The sequence below is a fragment of the Neoarius graeffei genome, chromosome 3 (assembly GCF_027579695.1).
Source record: "Neoarius graeffei isolate fNeoGra1 chromosome 3, fNeoGra1.pri, whole genome shotgun sequence".
NCBI classification, from domain to species: Eukaryota; Metazoa; Chordata; class Actinopteri; order Siluriformes; family Ariidae; genus Neoarius; species Neoarius graeffei.
This window is the reverse complement of record NC_083571.1, coordinates 83,770,265-83,786,757: the sequence shown is the minus strand read 5'-3', so window position 1 is coordinate 83,786,757 and position 16,493 is coordinate 83,770,265. Positions and strand designations below refer to the sequence as shown.

The 16,493-nt window shown below is 44.4% G+C and overlaps 2 protein-coding genes across 6 annotated transcripts in view; both read right to left on the bottom strand.

Moving 5' to 3' along the window:
* Positions 1–2,325, bottom strand: part of fam20b (FAM20B glycosaminoglycan xylosylkinase) — a 151,959-nt gene extending 149,634 nt beyond the window's left edge. The window contains exon 1 of the mRNA XM_060917538.1: positions 2,148–2,325. The gene's annotated coding sequence lies outside the window, so the exon portion shown is untranslated. The remainder of the gene's footprint in view (positions 1–2,147) is intronic.
* Positions 2,326–7,169: 4,844 nt separating this feature from the next.
* Positions 7,170–16,493, bottom strand: part of ralgps2 (Ral GEF with PH domain and SH3 binding motif 2) — a 306,158-nt gene continuing 296,834 nt past the window's right edge. For all 5 annotated transcript variants that reach the window (XM_060917537.1, XM_060917533.1, XM_060917535.1 and 2 more), the window contains one exon: positions 7,170–11,139. In XM_060917537.1, coding sequence (XP_060773520.1) covers positions 11,110–11,139 — 30 coding nt within the window. In that variant the 3' untranslated portion in view covers positions 7,170–11,109. The remainder of the gene's footprint in view (positions 11,140–16,493) is intronic.

The window sequence follows — 16,493 nt, the reverse complement described above, 5'->3', positions numbered from 1 at the left end:
ACGCGGCTGAGTCGGGCTGAGCCGTGCCGTGCTGAGTTGGGCCGAGTCGAGCTGAGTGGGGCTGTTGGAGTTGCATTTCAACTACAACCGCGCTGAACCGTGCTGGCTGGAAGTGGGTGGACACATTGGGTGGAGTTAGCGAAAGTGGGTGGACGTCACGTGATGTCGTTAGGCGGCGCAAACAGTGACATCAGTGACCTTTTAAGCGGTAGTCTCACGACCCGGATAGTAAACAATAAACATGGAGGACATGGAGTCGTTAGTGTTGCTGGTCTTGGTGCTGTGGCTTGTTGTCACCGACAACGCCAACAGATACTGGCAAGAGCGTATAGATGAGGCGAGGCACATAAGGCTTCAGAAATTCTCGTAATTCGTAATTCTTCTTCCGGGTTTACAGATCCCAGCATGCTCGCGGGGCGTGTGTGGGCATGTGAGGACACTCCTCCTCACCAATCAGTGCACAGGGGAGTGTCTCCTCACGCCCCTAGCCCCACTCGGCTCAGTTTGGCTCGCTTCAGCCCCACTCCAAAACCGTGCGAGTTTTGGGTGCTGAGTAGGGCTGAAGCGAGCTGAGTTGTGCTGCTCTAAGGTAGTCGAAACGCGAGCCGTGTCGAGCTGAAAAAGGGTAGTGGAAAAGGGCCATAAAGGGAACCCATCCTCATTTGGGCAACAACAGACATGACGATAACATTAACAGTCCTAACAAAGTCAGCTTCGTTGATGCTATAAACCCCCCACCGACGGAAACCCGAGCGCAAAACCGTTCACGACAACCGCAGCCCCCAGTCACAAAAGCACCACTGCAAGAGTCCAGAGCGTCTTCCAGGCGCGACCCCCAACTGTCCACATGGGCCGCCCTCCACAGGAGCAATGCAATGAGACTCCAACCAGACACAGGGCACCAGGATGGATCAGGCAGGTCCGATCCTAACCCTGCACGTCTTTGGACTGTAGGGGAAACCCACACGGACACGAGGAGAACATGCAAACTCCGCACAGAAAGGCCTTCACCGGCCGCTGGGCCCGAACCCAGAACCTTCTTGCTGTGAGGCGACAGAGCTAACCACGACACCACCCCTGATTAACAGGAGCGTATTAGGCGTGTCCATTTCTAAACGTTTGTCACGTCTTTTATACGATAACTGATCATCTCGATGGAGGCTTTCTGAGGTGCCGCACGCTTCGGTGGTTCTTCACCTCAATCCAGTACAAGTAAGAATACGACCCTGCTGCCTTTTTTTTTAATCAACCAATCCTCCAGTTTCTTTTCTTTAGACATGAAGGAAGAGATGGATAGTGAATAAAAGAGTAGTGTCTTTTCCATGAACCTGACTGGAGCAGGTTGTGTGTTTGGGCTTCCACGCAGGCAGGACTTCAACTTCCTTCTCTGGACAGTCGCTCATTCATAGCTAACTTCTGCCACCACAAGTCCCACTGAACCATTAGCATGAAGCTAACAGCCAAACTGGATGGATGGATGGATGGATTTAGCTAGATAAGTGCTATGAGAGATGGATATAACCGTGTCACTGATCATACAAACATAGGACTACATGATATTATGTCTTGAATGAATGAATGAATGAAGACACAGATAGCAAGCAAGCTACAAACTCTCTCTCAACAAAAATGCTGTCGTCTTCAAAATAATGACTACATTTACAAGATGAAAAACTCAGTGGCTCGTAAAAAGGTTTTACGGTTTTATATAGCTAACTGCTCCCTGGCTATTTTACTAATATATTATATTATGAACCAAGTAACGACAGTGAAATATTAAAAAATGTCTGCTTTGGCACAGTCAGGAACACAAAATACCTAAATACAGAGCTGGACATGCAAACAAAGTAGATAGCTAGCCAACTAGCTAGCTAGCTAGCATAAGGCAAGTTAGAAGGGAAATAAACTACGCAAAATATGACAGGCTCCATGGTTTGTTTTCTCCGTCATGCTGTGAGGATTGTTAATCCGTCTAAACACATAAGTAACGTTTATCAGAGAAAAAAATAATGGCCTTGTAAAAGAAAGCTAGCCGGCTAATTCAAATTGCTAACTGGCTAATGTGTTATTAGTGTAATGCAGCTCCAGTTAGATGTGATGCACACAAGTCAATCGAGTGAGGTGAAGATGTGGAGGATACAACTCACCGCTTGCTTTCACACAAAAAAATATTAAAGCTGTCGGGGTTTAATGCAGTTGACTAATCCGCTGTGCAAACACATATCTCATCTCATCTCATGTCATGTCCGTCTTGTGTGTGTGTGTGTGTGTGTGTATATATATACGCCATTAAAGCGAGGTGTGCGTCACCTTTCTGCTTAAAGTGATCCCATACTACTGTATAACCCAGAATTACGGTTGATTATAAAAGTATTTATAAATCCTACTTTACTCATTTTTTTTTTTTTTTTAATATTGAGTCGTCGAATGTATTTCTTTTTCTCGTCAGCTTCCTAATTTGGAAAATGCATCTAATAATCTCAGTAGTGCAGCTGATTAACTTAAGTGAACACCAGAGGGCGCTGTGGTACAACAACTACAGCGTCAACACCATACTGATTAACAACTAACACCACCTAGCATCACTACTCATATCTCATCATCTCTAGCCGCTTTATCCTGTTCTACAGGGTCGCAGGCAAGCTGGAGCCTATCCCAGCTGACTACGGGCGAAAGGTGGGGTACACCCTGGACAAGTCGCCAGGTCATCACAGGGCTGACACATAGACACAGACAACCATTCACACCTACGGTCAATTTAGAGTCACCAGTTAACCTAACCTGCATGTCTTTGGACTGTGGAGGAAATCCACGCGGACAACATGCAAACTCCGCACAGAAAGGCCCTCGCCGGCCACGGGGCTCGAACCTGGACCTTCTTGCTGTGAGGCGACAGCGCTAACCACTACACCACCATGCCGCCCAGCATCACTACTACTAGTATCTTTTGGCTGCTCCTGATTCGGGGTCGCGACAGCAGATCTTTCGTCTCCATCGCTCCTTGTTTTCCGCATCCTTCTCTACCACTTTCATGTCCTCCTCTCTCACTACATCCTCTTTGGCCTTCCTCGTTTTGTGTGCCTGGCAGCTCCATCCTCAACATTCTCCTTCCAACATGCTCTGCATCTCTTCTCAGGATGTGCCCATATCATCTCAGTCTCATCTTCATCCATCATCTGTAGCCGCTTATCCTGTCCAACAGGGTCGCAGGAGCCTATCCCAGCTGACTATGGGCAAGAGGCGGGGTACACCCTGGACAAGTCGCCAGGTCATCACAGGGCTGACACATAGAGACACAACCATTCACACTCACATTCACACCTACGCTCAATTTAGAGCCACCAATTAGCCTAACCTGCATGCCTTTGGACTGTGGGGGAAACCGGAGCACCCGGAGGAAACCCATGTGGACACGGGGAGAACATGCAAACTCCACACAAAGGCCTTCGCTGGCCGCTGGGCTCGAACCCAGGACCTTCTTGCTGTGAGGTGGCAGTGCTAACCACTACACCACTGTGCCGCCCTCAGTCTCATCTCTCTTAGCTTAATTCCCAAGCTCTCCACATGTGCTGTCCCTCATCCTGTCCAACCTTGTCACTCCCATTACAAACCTTAACATCCTCAACTCCACCACCTCCAACTTTGCCTCCTGTCTCTTCGTTAAGGGTACGGTCTCCAATCCATACATCACAGCTAGTCTCACTACTGTCTTAGACGTCTTACCTTTCACTTTTGCTGGAACACAAGTGACTCCCGAAACCCTTCTCCAACTGCTCCACCCTGCCTGCACTCTCTTTCTCACCTCACTATCGCAGCCCCCATTTTCCTGCACAGTTGACCCCAGGTACTTGAATTCACCAACTTTCTTTACATCTACTCCTTGCATCTTCACTACACTCTCATCCCCGTTCTCATTGATGCACATGTATTCTGTTTTGCTACTGCTCACCTTCATTCCTCTGCGTTCCAATGCATACCTCCATCGCTCCAAACCCAGCTCAACCTCCTTTCTACTTTCACCACATATCACATCATCATCCGCAAACATCATGTTCCATGGTGACTCTTGCCTCACTTTGGCCAACAAGCTATCCATCACTAATAGTGCTAAATTTCCCAATTTATAGTTTGTTATACACTTAGATACAGAACTAACAATTCATTTCAACGCAACATTAACGACCAGAGCTTTAGATAAACTAAAATGCTTCAGTACACATTACATGGTACATAGAGAACATGCAAAATTACATGAGTCTCCTTCTTGCTTGCTCACTCGAGTTTGTTGATGGTGTAGTGGCTGCTGCTCATCTCCCAGGGCTCCTTCACGTCTGTTACACCTTCTGGCTCTCCGCTTTTAGTTATGCTGTCGTAGTTAGTTTTGCCGGAGTCCCTGCTTGCACTCGGTGCAAAATGTATACTGTTCTTACTCATCAGGTGACATTGGGCATACCCAACAACCTGTTTTCTCTCTCCCCTCTGAGTTACATGTCAATCCTGAGATCGAGATGCTGACCTCCTTCTGCTCCTCAGACTTCCCTGATCCATCCTGATGTCCCATGTCTGGCTGGAGTCTCATCACATCACTCCTGTGTAGGACGGCCCCATATGGCCAGTTGAAAGTCACACTTGGAAGACGCTCTGGACTCTTACAGTAATGCTTTATGGCTGAGGACTACAGTTGACTCGCTAACTTTAGGACTGCAGTTGTCATGAACAGTTTTGCACTCAAGTTTCCATCAATGAAGAGTTATAACATCAACGAAACTGACTTCATGTTAAAACTGTTATAATCACGTTGTCTGTTATCACCCAAATGAGGATGGGTTCCCTTTTGAGTCTGGTTCCTCTCAAGGTTTCTTCCTCATGTCGTCTGAGGGAGCTTTTCCTTGCTGCCGTCGCCACAGGCTTGCTCACTGGGGATAAAATTAGCTCATGTTTAAAAAGTCATTTAAATTCTGTAAAGCTGCTTTGTGACAATGTCTATGGTTAAAAGCGCTATAAAAATAAACTTGACTTGACATTAAAAGACGCAATAGTCGTGTTCATTTCTTTTTTTTCCTTCTTACGAGTACAAATAATGTGGTGGGAAAATACGTAGAATTTATTTATTTATAAGGTGGTGTAGTAGTTAGCACTGTTGCCTCACAGCAAGCAGGTTCTGGGTTTGAACCTTGCATCCGACTCGGGTCTTTCTTTGTGGAGTTTATATCATCTTATGCCTGTTTGGGTTTCCTTCCATGATCCAAAGACATACAGATTTGATCAACTTTACTTTAAATTGGCCATTGATGTAAATACACGTGTGAATTGCTGTCTGGCTCTCTGTGTTGTTACCAATGGATCACAGAGCTCTATTCAAGGTGAACCCCACCTCTTGCCTGAAGTCAGCTGGGATTGACTTCAACTTTACCAGTGACCCTGATGGATAAACGACATGGGAATGAATCATTTTTGTAAAATAATGGTCTCATGACAAGTGAAACACAGAATGGTGCAGGGAGGAGAAATAAATGCACGTTTGTGGTTTAACAGGCCTCTCGTCAATCATTTTATCGACACACCCCTTGGCATCCTCATGAATATTATTTTTAAAAAATTCAAATTTCATTTAAAGCCACTTATTTAACTGTTAGAGGCCGAATTTTCACAAATCTTATCTAATGCACCTTTAAAGACATTTCAAATAGACATCAAATAAACATCAGCGCTGGATCAAGGAGGCCATAGAGATCCGTAAGCGAAGTCCGAGGACCATCAACCGAGATGAGGGAGCATACATGCTCTCCCATACCTGGAGTGCCATCTTGCAGGGGACGAACTGACAGTAGAAGGCGTGACCGACCTGTCAATCCAGACAGGAAGGCCACACCTTCGGAAACATCAGCTGATAAAAGATGCGTCACCAACAACATCCGGTGACACTCTGAGGAAGACGACAGTCGTACGTCGAAACGTCAGGTAAACAAACTTAAATTAGATGTCTGATAAAAAAGAAAAAAACTAACAATATTCAATACAAGACATAGAACGTAATCGAAAGATTTCAAATAGGCACTTTATATATTATAAATGGTGGCACCATGGTGAGCACTGTCGCCTCACAGCAAGAAGGTCCTGGGTTCGAGAACAGCAGCTGATGGGGGCCTTGCTGTATGGAGTTTGCATGTTCTCCCCATGTCCGCATGGGTTTTCCTGACAATTCAAAGACGTACAGTTAGGTTAACATGGGGCAGCCATGGGCTGACGTGCCCTTGAGCAAGGCATCTAACCCCCAACTGCTCCCTGGGTACTGAAGCATGGCTGCCCACTGCTCTGGGTGTGTGTATATGCATGTGTGCTCACTGCTTCAGATGGGTTAAATGCAGAGGATGAATTTCACTCCGAGTGTGACAAAGGCGGCTTCTTCTATACCTTGAAAACCATTTGGACACAAAAACAATTGTATAGAATGTCTCTGTAAGCTGTAGCTTTACAATTTCCCCTTCACCGGAGCTAAGAGGCCCAAACCTGTTCCAGCATGACAATGCCCCCGGTGAGCTCCATGATGAAGCTCTCAGGTTGGTGTACTAAGATTGAAGTGGAAGAACTCAAATGTCCTGCACAGAGCCCTAACCTCAACCCCACTGAACACCTTTGGGATGAACGTGAATGCATGGGATTTTATTTAGCTCAAATAGTATAGCACCAAATACATGGATGAAGAACCTGTTGATTCCTGAATTTATCTGTAAGGAGAGTACATTAATTTATACGGCAATGGGTGCAACCAGTCATAATTTACAAGTAAAAAAACAAAATGCAATTGAGGGACAGTAGCCCAGTGCAAATCAATGGCGATTTGTGCCGAGCTAAAACTGCATGATTGAGCTCTTCAGTATGAACTGTGATTCGTAAAATTGACAAAATTCAAAAATACAGACATCTTCACTTCTAATTCTTTGCGACTTACACGTCACCTATTAAAAAACAACTATAATGGATTGCTCTACACTCATTTCGTTTGCATACTTTGCGAAAATGTAATAATTCATGTCAGTTGATGGATTGGATTTCTGGAGTTTTGTGATCAGATTTCATGGAAGTTGTCCCATTCATACATTCAGTGACATGCACACATTCAAACACTCCAAAAGAATTAAAAAAAAAACAACAACCAAGCACCAGGGTTTAGAAAAAGTAACACACGTGTTTATTGGTTTTGTCCTTTCAGGAATCCAAGAGCACATCGCTCTAAAGTCAAGAGGTCATAGTGCTGCCTTGGGTCATGGGACAGGGAGGCTATAAACAATGGAGGATGACACAGAATGGATGGAACAGAAGGACTCTGAAAACGGTCCCCGACTGACGCGTTCACACCGACATACAGGGCGAAATCATTTCATGACACTCCATGTTCTCGCCCATCCCATGAAGGTCAATGGAGCAAAAAGAAAAGTTCCCAGATGTTTGTGCATTTGTAAAAGATATACTGTAGATATAGTAGTAGTAATAATAACAACAACAACAGTGTTAGTTTAAGTTACAATGCATGTGTGACATTCAGAGGGTGTCTCAAAGAATGTAAACAGCTGAAAAAAATATCATAATACAATAAACACAGAGAAAGAAATGATCCCATTCGACTCCAGAACTTTAACTCCGAGAGCTGGTTATTTTGCTGTAAAGTGTAACATCCATTCACCAAACGCATTTGGACAGATGTCTGAATCTAATCCTATATAACCACGGCCTCAGTACCACTTCATGCATCTGATCAGAGATGGAGAGCAGACAGGCAGAAGTAAAAGACAACACAATTTGCATTATAGTGAGAGTTTTGTCACTCCAGTCACCTTTTTCTGTACAACGGACTACGAGTTGCTTCGGTATGGATTTGTTGTTCGGATCAGCCCACTAGTGTTTCCATTTCAACCGTTTAAAGCACGTCAGGCTCAGGCCTGACGGAAAATCGTTTAAAGAATCGATGCAAGCGACGGCGGGAACCTACAACGTATTTTGTTGAAAAGGTCAGCTCTTCAAAGTTGTGCCAATTTCTGGCATGTTGGTGAAACGAAGGGCTTTATTCACGCGCATGAACACACCGTGCGTCCCTTTTCACCACTTAGAAAGGTGTAAGGGAATAAAACCCGATCCCAGAACGTTCGTCGCTCGTCTCTGGCTATGAAAGTGTGCACTGATGTTCGGTGACAAACTGCAAGCTGAGAACAGCGATGCCAAATCCACTCAGTCGCATGCTGAAGATAACGCACAAGCTCCCTGCCTGAACAATAAACGGCTGCTCCATCACGGCAGACTGACTTCATCCTGCCTCAAAACCCCAGCTAAAACCGCAGTGTTATGCAAACTCTTGGTTTGAGCCAAAATGGCTTCTTCTCAAGGAAATATGTGACAAACCTGATACATAATTTTTTCTCTGCTTTGTGTTCCTGAACTCAGTGTAAATCCTCCTCGGATAATCCCAAAGTGCCTTCACAAAACTCCAAGAATGTCTTCTACATCATCCTGTCGAGATCAACTCAAACCTGTGACGGGTTATACTTCTCAGGTAAACACTCCGAAGCTTTCACTTCGGACATGGGTCATTATTTAGCTCCAGTATAATCCTGAAGGATATTTTTAAAATGCTTTTTGTGACTGTACTTTCCAGCGCGAGTGATATTAAGTCGAAATGGTGAGCTTTTCGATTCTTCATTCTCTAATAGTGCTGGACAAGAGGTTCGAGAGGAAAATCATAAAACAAAATCTGACTGATTTTGATCACAGACTGAACCACTCTCCAGCTGCCTATAAACTAGCGCATGAAGCAGGATCTGAGGCGTCGTTACAAGGCTGCTGGCACGAGAAACGCACAGGTGACTGGAGGACAGAGCCAAAGTTTGGGAAAAGAAAAACACTATAAAAAGCAAAAGTAAACAGCATGAAAAAGGAAGGATAGTAAACAGCTTTATGAGCCATTAGTTCATGTCTCCTCTGAACTTGAATGCTCTTCATATGTTCAAAGCTCATCAAAACCACCTCTCTTGTTCCCTATAGAGCTGGATGCACTTGTATAAACCTCGACTGCGTGACTGAGAAGCCTTTCAGTATCTGACGACTATCAATTTTACAGTAGTCTGAAGTCCATAATGCATTTAAAAATCCTTCCTCTACCAAGTCTAGCTTTAACCGGATGTCGAACGCAATGCGTCAACGTGTAGTCTTGTGCTGTAGACGTAAACTCCCAGGTGAAAACATTAAAACATTTCCAAAGGACAAAAACTACGAAGTAAAACCAAACACGAAGCACATTCAAACATCAAAAATTAAAAAAAAAAAAGCATGAACAAACTAACGGACAATTAAAACAACCCAAGACCAGTGCACTGGAACCTACATCATCTACTGTAATACTGCAAATAAAAAAAATAGACAAACAAAAAACTTGTAAACTAAATAAAGAGAAAAACACCACACACACACACACAAAAGCAAATGGCTCCTGAATAGCTTCTTTGTATGAACTGTGATTTTTTTTTTTACCGTTACTGTACAACACATTCAAACACATGCAGCCACACCCACTTCTAACAGTCTCAGTTTTAAATCCTATCTGCTGTAACAAACTATAGGTGTACGGAAATAAAGTGAAACCACCACAGGCAAAAATCCAACTGACATTCACAGCTTTCAAGTAGATACGAAGATGTACGTGTCCTGGTAGGTAACGTCCTACTTTTTAGATTTGGACTAAACTTGAGAGAGAGAGAGAGAGAGAGAGAGAGAGAGAGAGAGAGAGAGAGAGAGAGAGAGATTCGAAAGAGGAAAAAAAAAAAAAAGACTGTACACATGACCTCTGTTTAGAAGTTTGTTCAGCTTCAGTCGTACCATAAAGAGCACCTGCTGTAGAAACCCCTCCCACCCCGGTGCACACTGTGCCACCCACACTTTCCCCACCCAAACATGGGCAATTTGATCCAATTTTTACATTCGCTTTAAAGCGCCTCATCTTTTGCTCTGTCTTCCTCCCAAACGCACGGCTTAGGTGCCTCTGACTACAAACAAAATTCATCATTTGTCCCTAATGCTCAATTTGTGTAACTGGATGCGCGTGTGCATGAGCGAGAGAGAGAGAGAGAGAGAGAGAGAGAGAGAGAGAGAGAGAGAAGCATGCAGGTGTAATTCATACAAATCTCTAAAATAATAATTAAAAAAAAGTGATGCGAATATTCAAGAGTTTTAAGCGAATACTTTTCACGTGGAATTCATCAAGTATCAGAGCCCTTTTTTTTTTTTCAGTTGCTTTTCAAAGTGTTGAAATGGTTGTAACAAAAGAGACACGTCCACTCGCTGCAGTTAAACCTGCATTTGGAAAACCATGTGTCATGCTTGCTCGAGCCCAACTCAAGTGTATGAATAGAATTAACATGTGCGTGCATGGGCGAGAGTGACAGACCGTGAGTGAGCCAGTGAGTGAATGAGCGTGGGTTCGGCCTAAATGCGGCAGCCCCATTTAAAATCCGTCTCCTTAGATGAGAGGAGAAGGTCCTGCAGTGTCCTGGTGGTATTTGCGAGGAATGAAGAGGAGAAGAGTTGAGATTTTCTCTCCACTGATGGATAGTGCTTCAGCCCATGTGAACAAAGGAAACAGGGCATCGAATGTTAATTTAAAAAAAAAAAAAAGGGTGGGGGGGTGGATGGAGTTAAGACCCAGATATCCAGTTGGTGCAGTGGATGAGATGCAGGAACAGAAGTTGTTCTGAGGAAGAGGGACGTACAGTTCTTCACTTTGGTTGAGATAGGGACTGTAATGGAGCAAGTGCCAATACAATGTGAAAGAAAAATGGGGAGAGACAGACAGAGAGATAGATCCACACTAATGGAGTGTTGGACATACGCACGCACGCACGCGCACACACACACACACTCTTGCTCCACTCTGTAAGGCAGTGGTGGTGGAGGGCTTTGCAGTGAGACTCAGGCTGGGTGATGGCAGTGGAAAAGCTACTGTAAAATAGTTTCTCTCTCCACTCCTCTTCTCTTCCCGCTCCGCCACTCCTCAACCTCCTCCTCTTCTGTCCTTTAGCACCCGCCTTTTAAAATAGTTCTTCTGCCGTCTGATTGGACCTTTCATTCGAAGGACATGAGATTTGCTGGAACCTGAAAGTAAATAATGAGAGAATTAAAAATGAAACAATATGCTGCTAGGATCAACTGGAAAGTGGTGGGGATTGTTAATAAAGCACTAAAAAGGCTTAAATCATGGCATACTAAGAAGCATACAAACCAGGTTAGGCCTCGATTTAAATCCACAACAGTGTTTCCCCAAGCTCCGTTTTTGCGTGCTACTATTTTGATATCACTAGGACTTGCATTCAAACAAGCCACATTTAAATTAACAGAGCATGCGTGATTTGAAAGAAAATAAAAATGGGCACATTTCTTTGTCTATCTACCAACACGAAACAAACTCCTAGTTAAACAATCACATACTTGTAGACTATTTTAAACCATTATTGAGCACCAACACTAACTGATTTTTCCATTACACTTCGGGTTTGAATAGGCACGCAACGATATCTTGACAATACATCATGAAAAATGTATGACTACTCAAACTGATGAAATTTAAAAAATGAACCATGATTATCATCAGGCTGTACAATCAGTTTTTCCTCGCTGTAACAGCAGATGATCACGCAATACCGTACAATAGTGGCAATACATGTGACTTCAGAGAAGGTGGAAGTAGCACAGCTCTAATGCCTAAAAACTCTCACACAAAACAGATCTAAAATAGGAAACAGCTGTTGTGTGATGGACTTTACAAATAGATTTAACAAGAAATCAGAGCTCTTTTTACAGACTGCTGAAAGCTAAAGAAAAGCGAAGCATGGAGAATGGAGGTAGTACAAAATGTTCATTAAAATGTATTAAGAAAAGGCCGGATTTTTACCAAGGGTTTTTTTCCCCCCATTTTTAGTTAAAGGAATATTTTCGTGAATAGGCTATTATATTTTACCCCTACCTTTACAAAATGTGGGTAAATAATTACTGTTGGTTATTAAGAAAATGAAACAAAAGGAATATTACAGCCAATAAAGAATAAGAATATCGATATTGCATTTTTCTTGGTAATAAAATTTTTCATTTCATTTTTTTCCCAAAAATATTGTGACTAGAATTGTATCGTGAATTAGGTGAATTGTTATATGTCTATGTTTGAATCAGAATTAAATCCTCTCATGTAGCTTTTAAATATAATGAAAAGTCTGTTTTGTGTACCACTTTTCTGTAATCTATAGATTAATAAATGCTTTCAAAAATAAGGTCAAAGATTTCAAATTTGAGACACGGTTCATGACAATCAATGGCGGCAGAATTTTTTTTTTTAATGGAGATGCAGCTTATTTAAAATTGCTGTGCATGAAATCGCAAAAACATTTTACGGTTTGACTTGGCAGCCTGGTGGACAGGGATGTTTAGGCTCTGACGTGCTGTCTAGTGAATATTGCATTTAATCCTCCAGACGGACATAAGACACGCAGGCGAGTGTCTGAACAATGCTGCTCTCGTTGCTAACGCTTCTGCATGCACAGTCCAAAGCATAAACCAGACGCCTCTGCTTCACGTTGGGCCGCATCACACCACCCTGAGGAGATTTATTTTCAGGTAACGCAACACGTTCCAATACGCTGGTAAAATCATCACATCTCATTATCTCTAGCCGCTTTATCCTGTTCTACAGGGTCGCAGGCAAGCTGGAGCCTATCCCAGCTGACTACGGGCAAAAGGCGGGGTCCACCCTGGACAAGTCGCCAGGTCATCACAGGGCTGACACACAGACACAGACAACCATTCACACTCACATTCACACCTACGGTCAATTTAGAGTCACCAGTTAACCTAACCTGCATGTCTTTGGGGGAAACCGGAGCACCCGGAGGAAACCCACGCGGACACAGGGAGAACATGCAAACTCCGCACAGAAAGGCCCTCGCCGGCCACGGGGCTCGAACCCGGACCTTCCTGCTGTGAGGCGACAGCGCTAACCACTACACCACCGTGCCACCCCTGGTAAAATCAGTGCAAGGAATATTCCTTTGGTTTTTAGTCACGTGTGTCACACATACAGTACGTTATTGACATAATGGACAAATGTTACAGTAATCCTAAACTATAACTCCGGGATTGTAAAGAAAATGTAGGGTGGTGAAGGCTTGGGGTCGCAGAAAATTCATATTAGCCATTTGGGGAAGTCTGCCCAAAAAGTTTAGGAACCTCTTCCATAATCTTTGCTCTACACCCCAGTTAGTCTGCCTTGTGCCCTCCATTTTAATTATTACTTTATTCCTTTTATCTATATATTTACACTCACTGGCCATTTTATTAGGTACACCCATCCACCTGCTGTTTCATGCAGTTTTCTAAATCAGCCAATCCCTTGACAGCAGCACAACGCATAAAATCATGCAGATACCCATCAAGAGCTTCAGCAGTTAATGTTCACTTCAAACATCAGAATGGGAAAAATTGTGATCTCAAAAAGTGTGACTTTCACTATGGCATGGGTGTTGGTTTGAGCCAGATGGACTGGTTTGAGTATTTCAGAAACTGCTGATCTCCTAAGGATTTCACACACAACAGTCTCTAGAGTTTACACAGAATGGTGGGGTGGGGGGGGGGGATGACATCGAGTGAGCGACAGTTCTGTGGGTGGAAACACTTTGTTAATCAGAGATGTCAGAGGAAAATGGCCAGATTGGTTCAATCTGCCAGGAAGGATATTAGTAACTCTCAATCACTTTTTACAACCGTGGTGAGCAGAAAAGCATCTCGGCATGCAACAGCAGAAGCCCACACTGGGTCCCACTCCTGCAGCCAAGAACCGGAATTTTAGAATCAAGAACGAGTTCCTGTTAAAGTGGCCGATGAGTGTACAGATCTTTTAGATATATTCTATATTTAGTGACGTTCTATTTCTATGATTTAACTGTATTTATTTTTCTACTTTGCATTTTCAGCTTCTTCCTCCATGTAAAACACAATGAAGGAGTACTACTGTTTTAGCATTCATTTTGAAAATCTGTCTATCCAAAGTGGACCCAACAAATAATCAGATTAGATAAAACTTTATTGATCCCTTTGGGAGGGTTCCCTCAGGGAAATTAAGATTCCAGCAGCATCATTACAGATAAACAGAGAAAAGAAATAGAGAAAACTTCTAGATAAATTAAAATATACAAATGTAAAAGAATAAGATATGGGGAAGAGAGGAAGGGGGGAGAGAAAGGGTCAGAGGGAGGGGGAGAGGGGCGCAGCAGGAAAGATATTGCACTTTATATTGCACATTGTCCGGTATTGCTTATTGTCAGGCTAGGCTACTGCTCCTTCCCGTCCTCTGTCCTCCTGTTACCCCTCCTCCCCCCCAGAGAGGAGTTGTACAGTCTGATGGCGTGAGGGACAAAGGAGTTTTTGAGTCTGTTCGTCCTGCACTTGGGAAGGAGCATTCTGTCACTGAACAGGCTCCTCTGGTTGCTGATGACGGTGTGCAGAGGGTCACTGGCATCGTCCATGATGTTCAGTAGTTTGTCCACTGACCTCTTCTCTGCCACCGTCACCAGTTTGTTTATAAAATCAAAGCTTTTATAAACAAACTAAAGCACAAAAAAAAAAAAAAATTGGCTCGTCTCGTTTACTTCCGCTTATCCGGGGCCGGGTCGCGGAGGCAGCAGTCTAAGCATGGAAGCCCAAACTTCCCTCTCCCCAGACACCTCGGCCAGCTCCTCGGGAAGAACACCGAGGCGTTCCCAGGCCAGCCGAGAGACATAGTCCCTCCAGCGTGTCCTGGGTCTTCCCTGGGGCCACATGCCTGGAACACCTCCCCAGGGAGGCGTCCAGGGAAAAAAAAAAAAAAAAAAACAACTAGAACTGCCACCTCCCCTCCTAGGACTGCCACCTTATTGTGGTGGAGGGGTTTGTGTGCTTGAATGATCCTAGGAGCTATGTTGTCGGGGGCATTATGCCCCTGTCAGGGTTTCCCAAGGCAGACAGGTCCTAGGTGACAGGCCAGACCAAGAGCAGTTCACCAAAACCCTTATGGAGAAACAATCGAGGACTGTGACGTCACCCGGTATGGCGCAGCCGGGGCCCCACCCTGGAGCCAGGCCTGGGGTTGGGGCTCGTATGCGAGCGCTTGGTGGCCGGGCCTTTGCCCATGGGACTCGGCCGGGCTCAGCCCGAAGAGGTGACGTGGGCCCGACCTCCTGTGGGTTCACCACCCACAGAGGTAGCAGTAGGGGACTGGTGCAGTGTGGATTGGGTGGCAGTCGAAGGCAGGGGCCTCGACGACCTGATCCCCGGACACAGCGGCTAGCCGTTGGGACCAAAAAAAAAATTGTGCTTTTCCCAAATAAATTTAAAAGGCAACAGTTCTTTGCTCACAAATCTTTAACAGAACATAGCCAGGGTCGAGATCACATACATGCTGCCCCGATGCTTTTCCTGCAGATGACGCAGACTAAACGGAGTCTTAAAGGTTTGAAGCAGGTACTCACATGCTTCCTCTCACAAGCAGAGATCATTCAAATTATGATGAATTATCTCCACTCATGGTTTGAGAACTGTCCGTAAATGAGTAGTCATGAGGAAAGTACTAGCTGATTGGCTGGTGGAAGAGGGGGGTGGGGTGAGCAGTGGCTCATTATCATTTAAAGCAACAGGCACTCAAATCAGCCGTTTTGAACAGGGCTGTTTCAACAGGGTGAGAAGGGAGCTGTACTGCTTTATCCTTGTGGGATTTATCATCATCAACATACTTCATTAAAGGTCCCATGACATGAAATTTTCACTTTCTGAGGTTTTTTAACGTTAAAATGAGTTCCTCTGACCTTCTTAAGTCACCCCAGTGGCTAGAAATTTCATAATGTGTAAACCAAACTATGTCCAACATTTGAGAATGGCGCGTCAAAACGGCGCATTGATAAACTCTTCCCTTGCCTACGTCAGCAAGGGAGATGATCCCCACGCCCCCCCTCTGGATTCCCACCCACTGTATGGATTGCCCGCCCAGCTCAAAAGTTGCCACCAAACATGGAAATTGCGCTGTACATGGATGTGACAACACAGAAAAGAGTCTGTTTTTACTGCCGACGGGAGAGCCCCTGAAGACGCAGTGGCTTAATTTTATTTACTCCAATAATACGCCGTCGAGTCTACCTAAGACGGTGTATGTTTGTCGGAAGCATTTTCCTGAGGAATGTTTCCACAACATGGGACAGTACAGGGCAGGTTTTGCACATCAACTGTCACTGAAGCCTGGGTCCGTACCAAGCATCCCTGCCGCATCAGCCACAAACACCAAACAAGTAAGTGTATAACTTAAGTCGTTTTGCCGTGTTTTAAAATCGGTGCCACATTAGCCTTGCAATGGCTACATTAGCTGTGCAGCTAACCGATTCCTGCAGTTAGCCAGGTACTCTGTGCTACAAAACCAAAAAGCATGCAGCATGCTC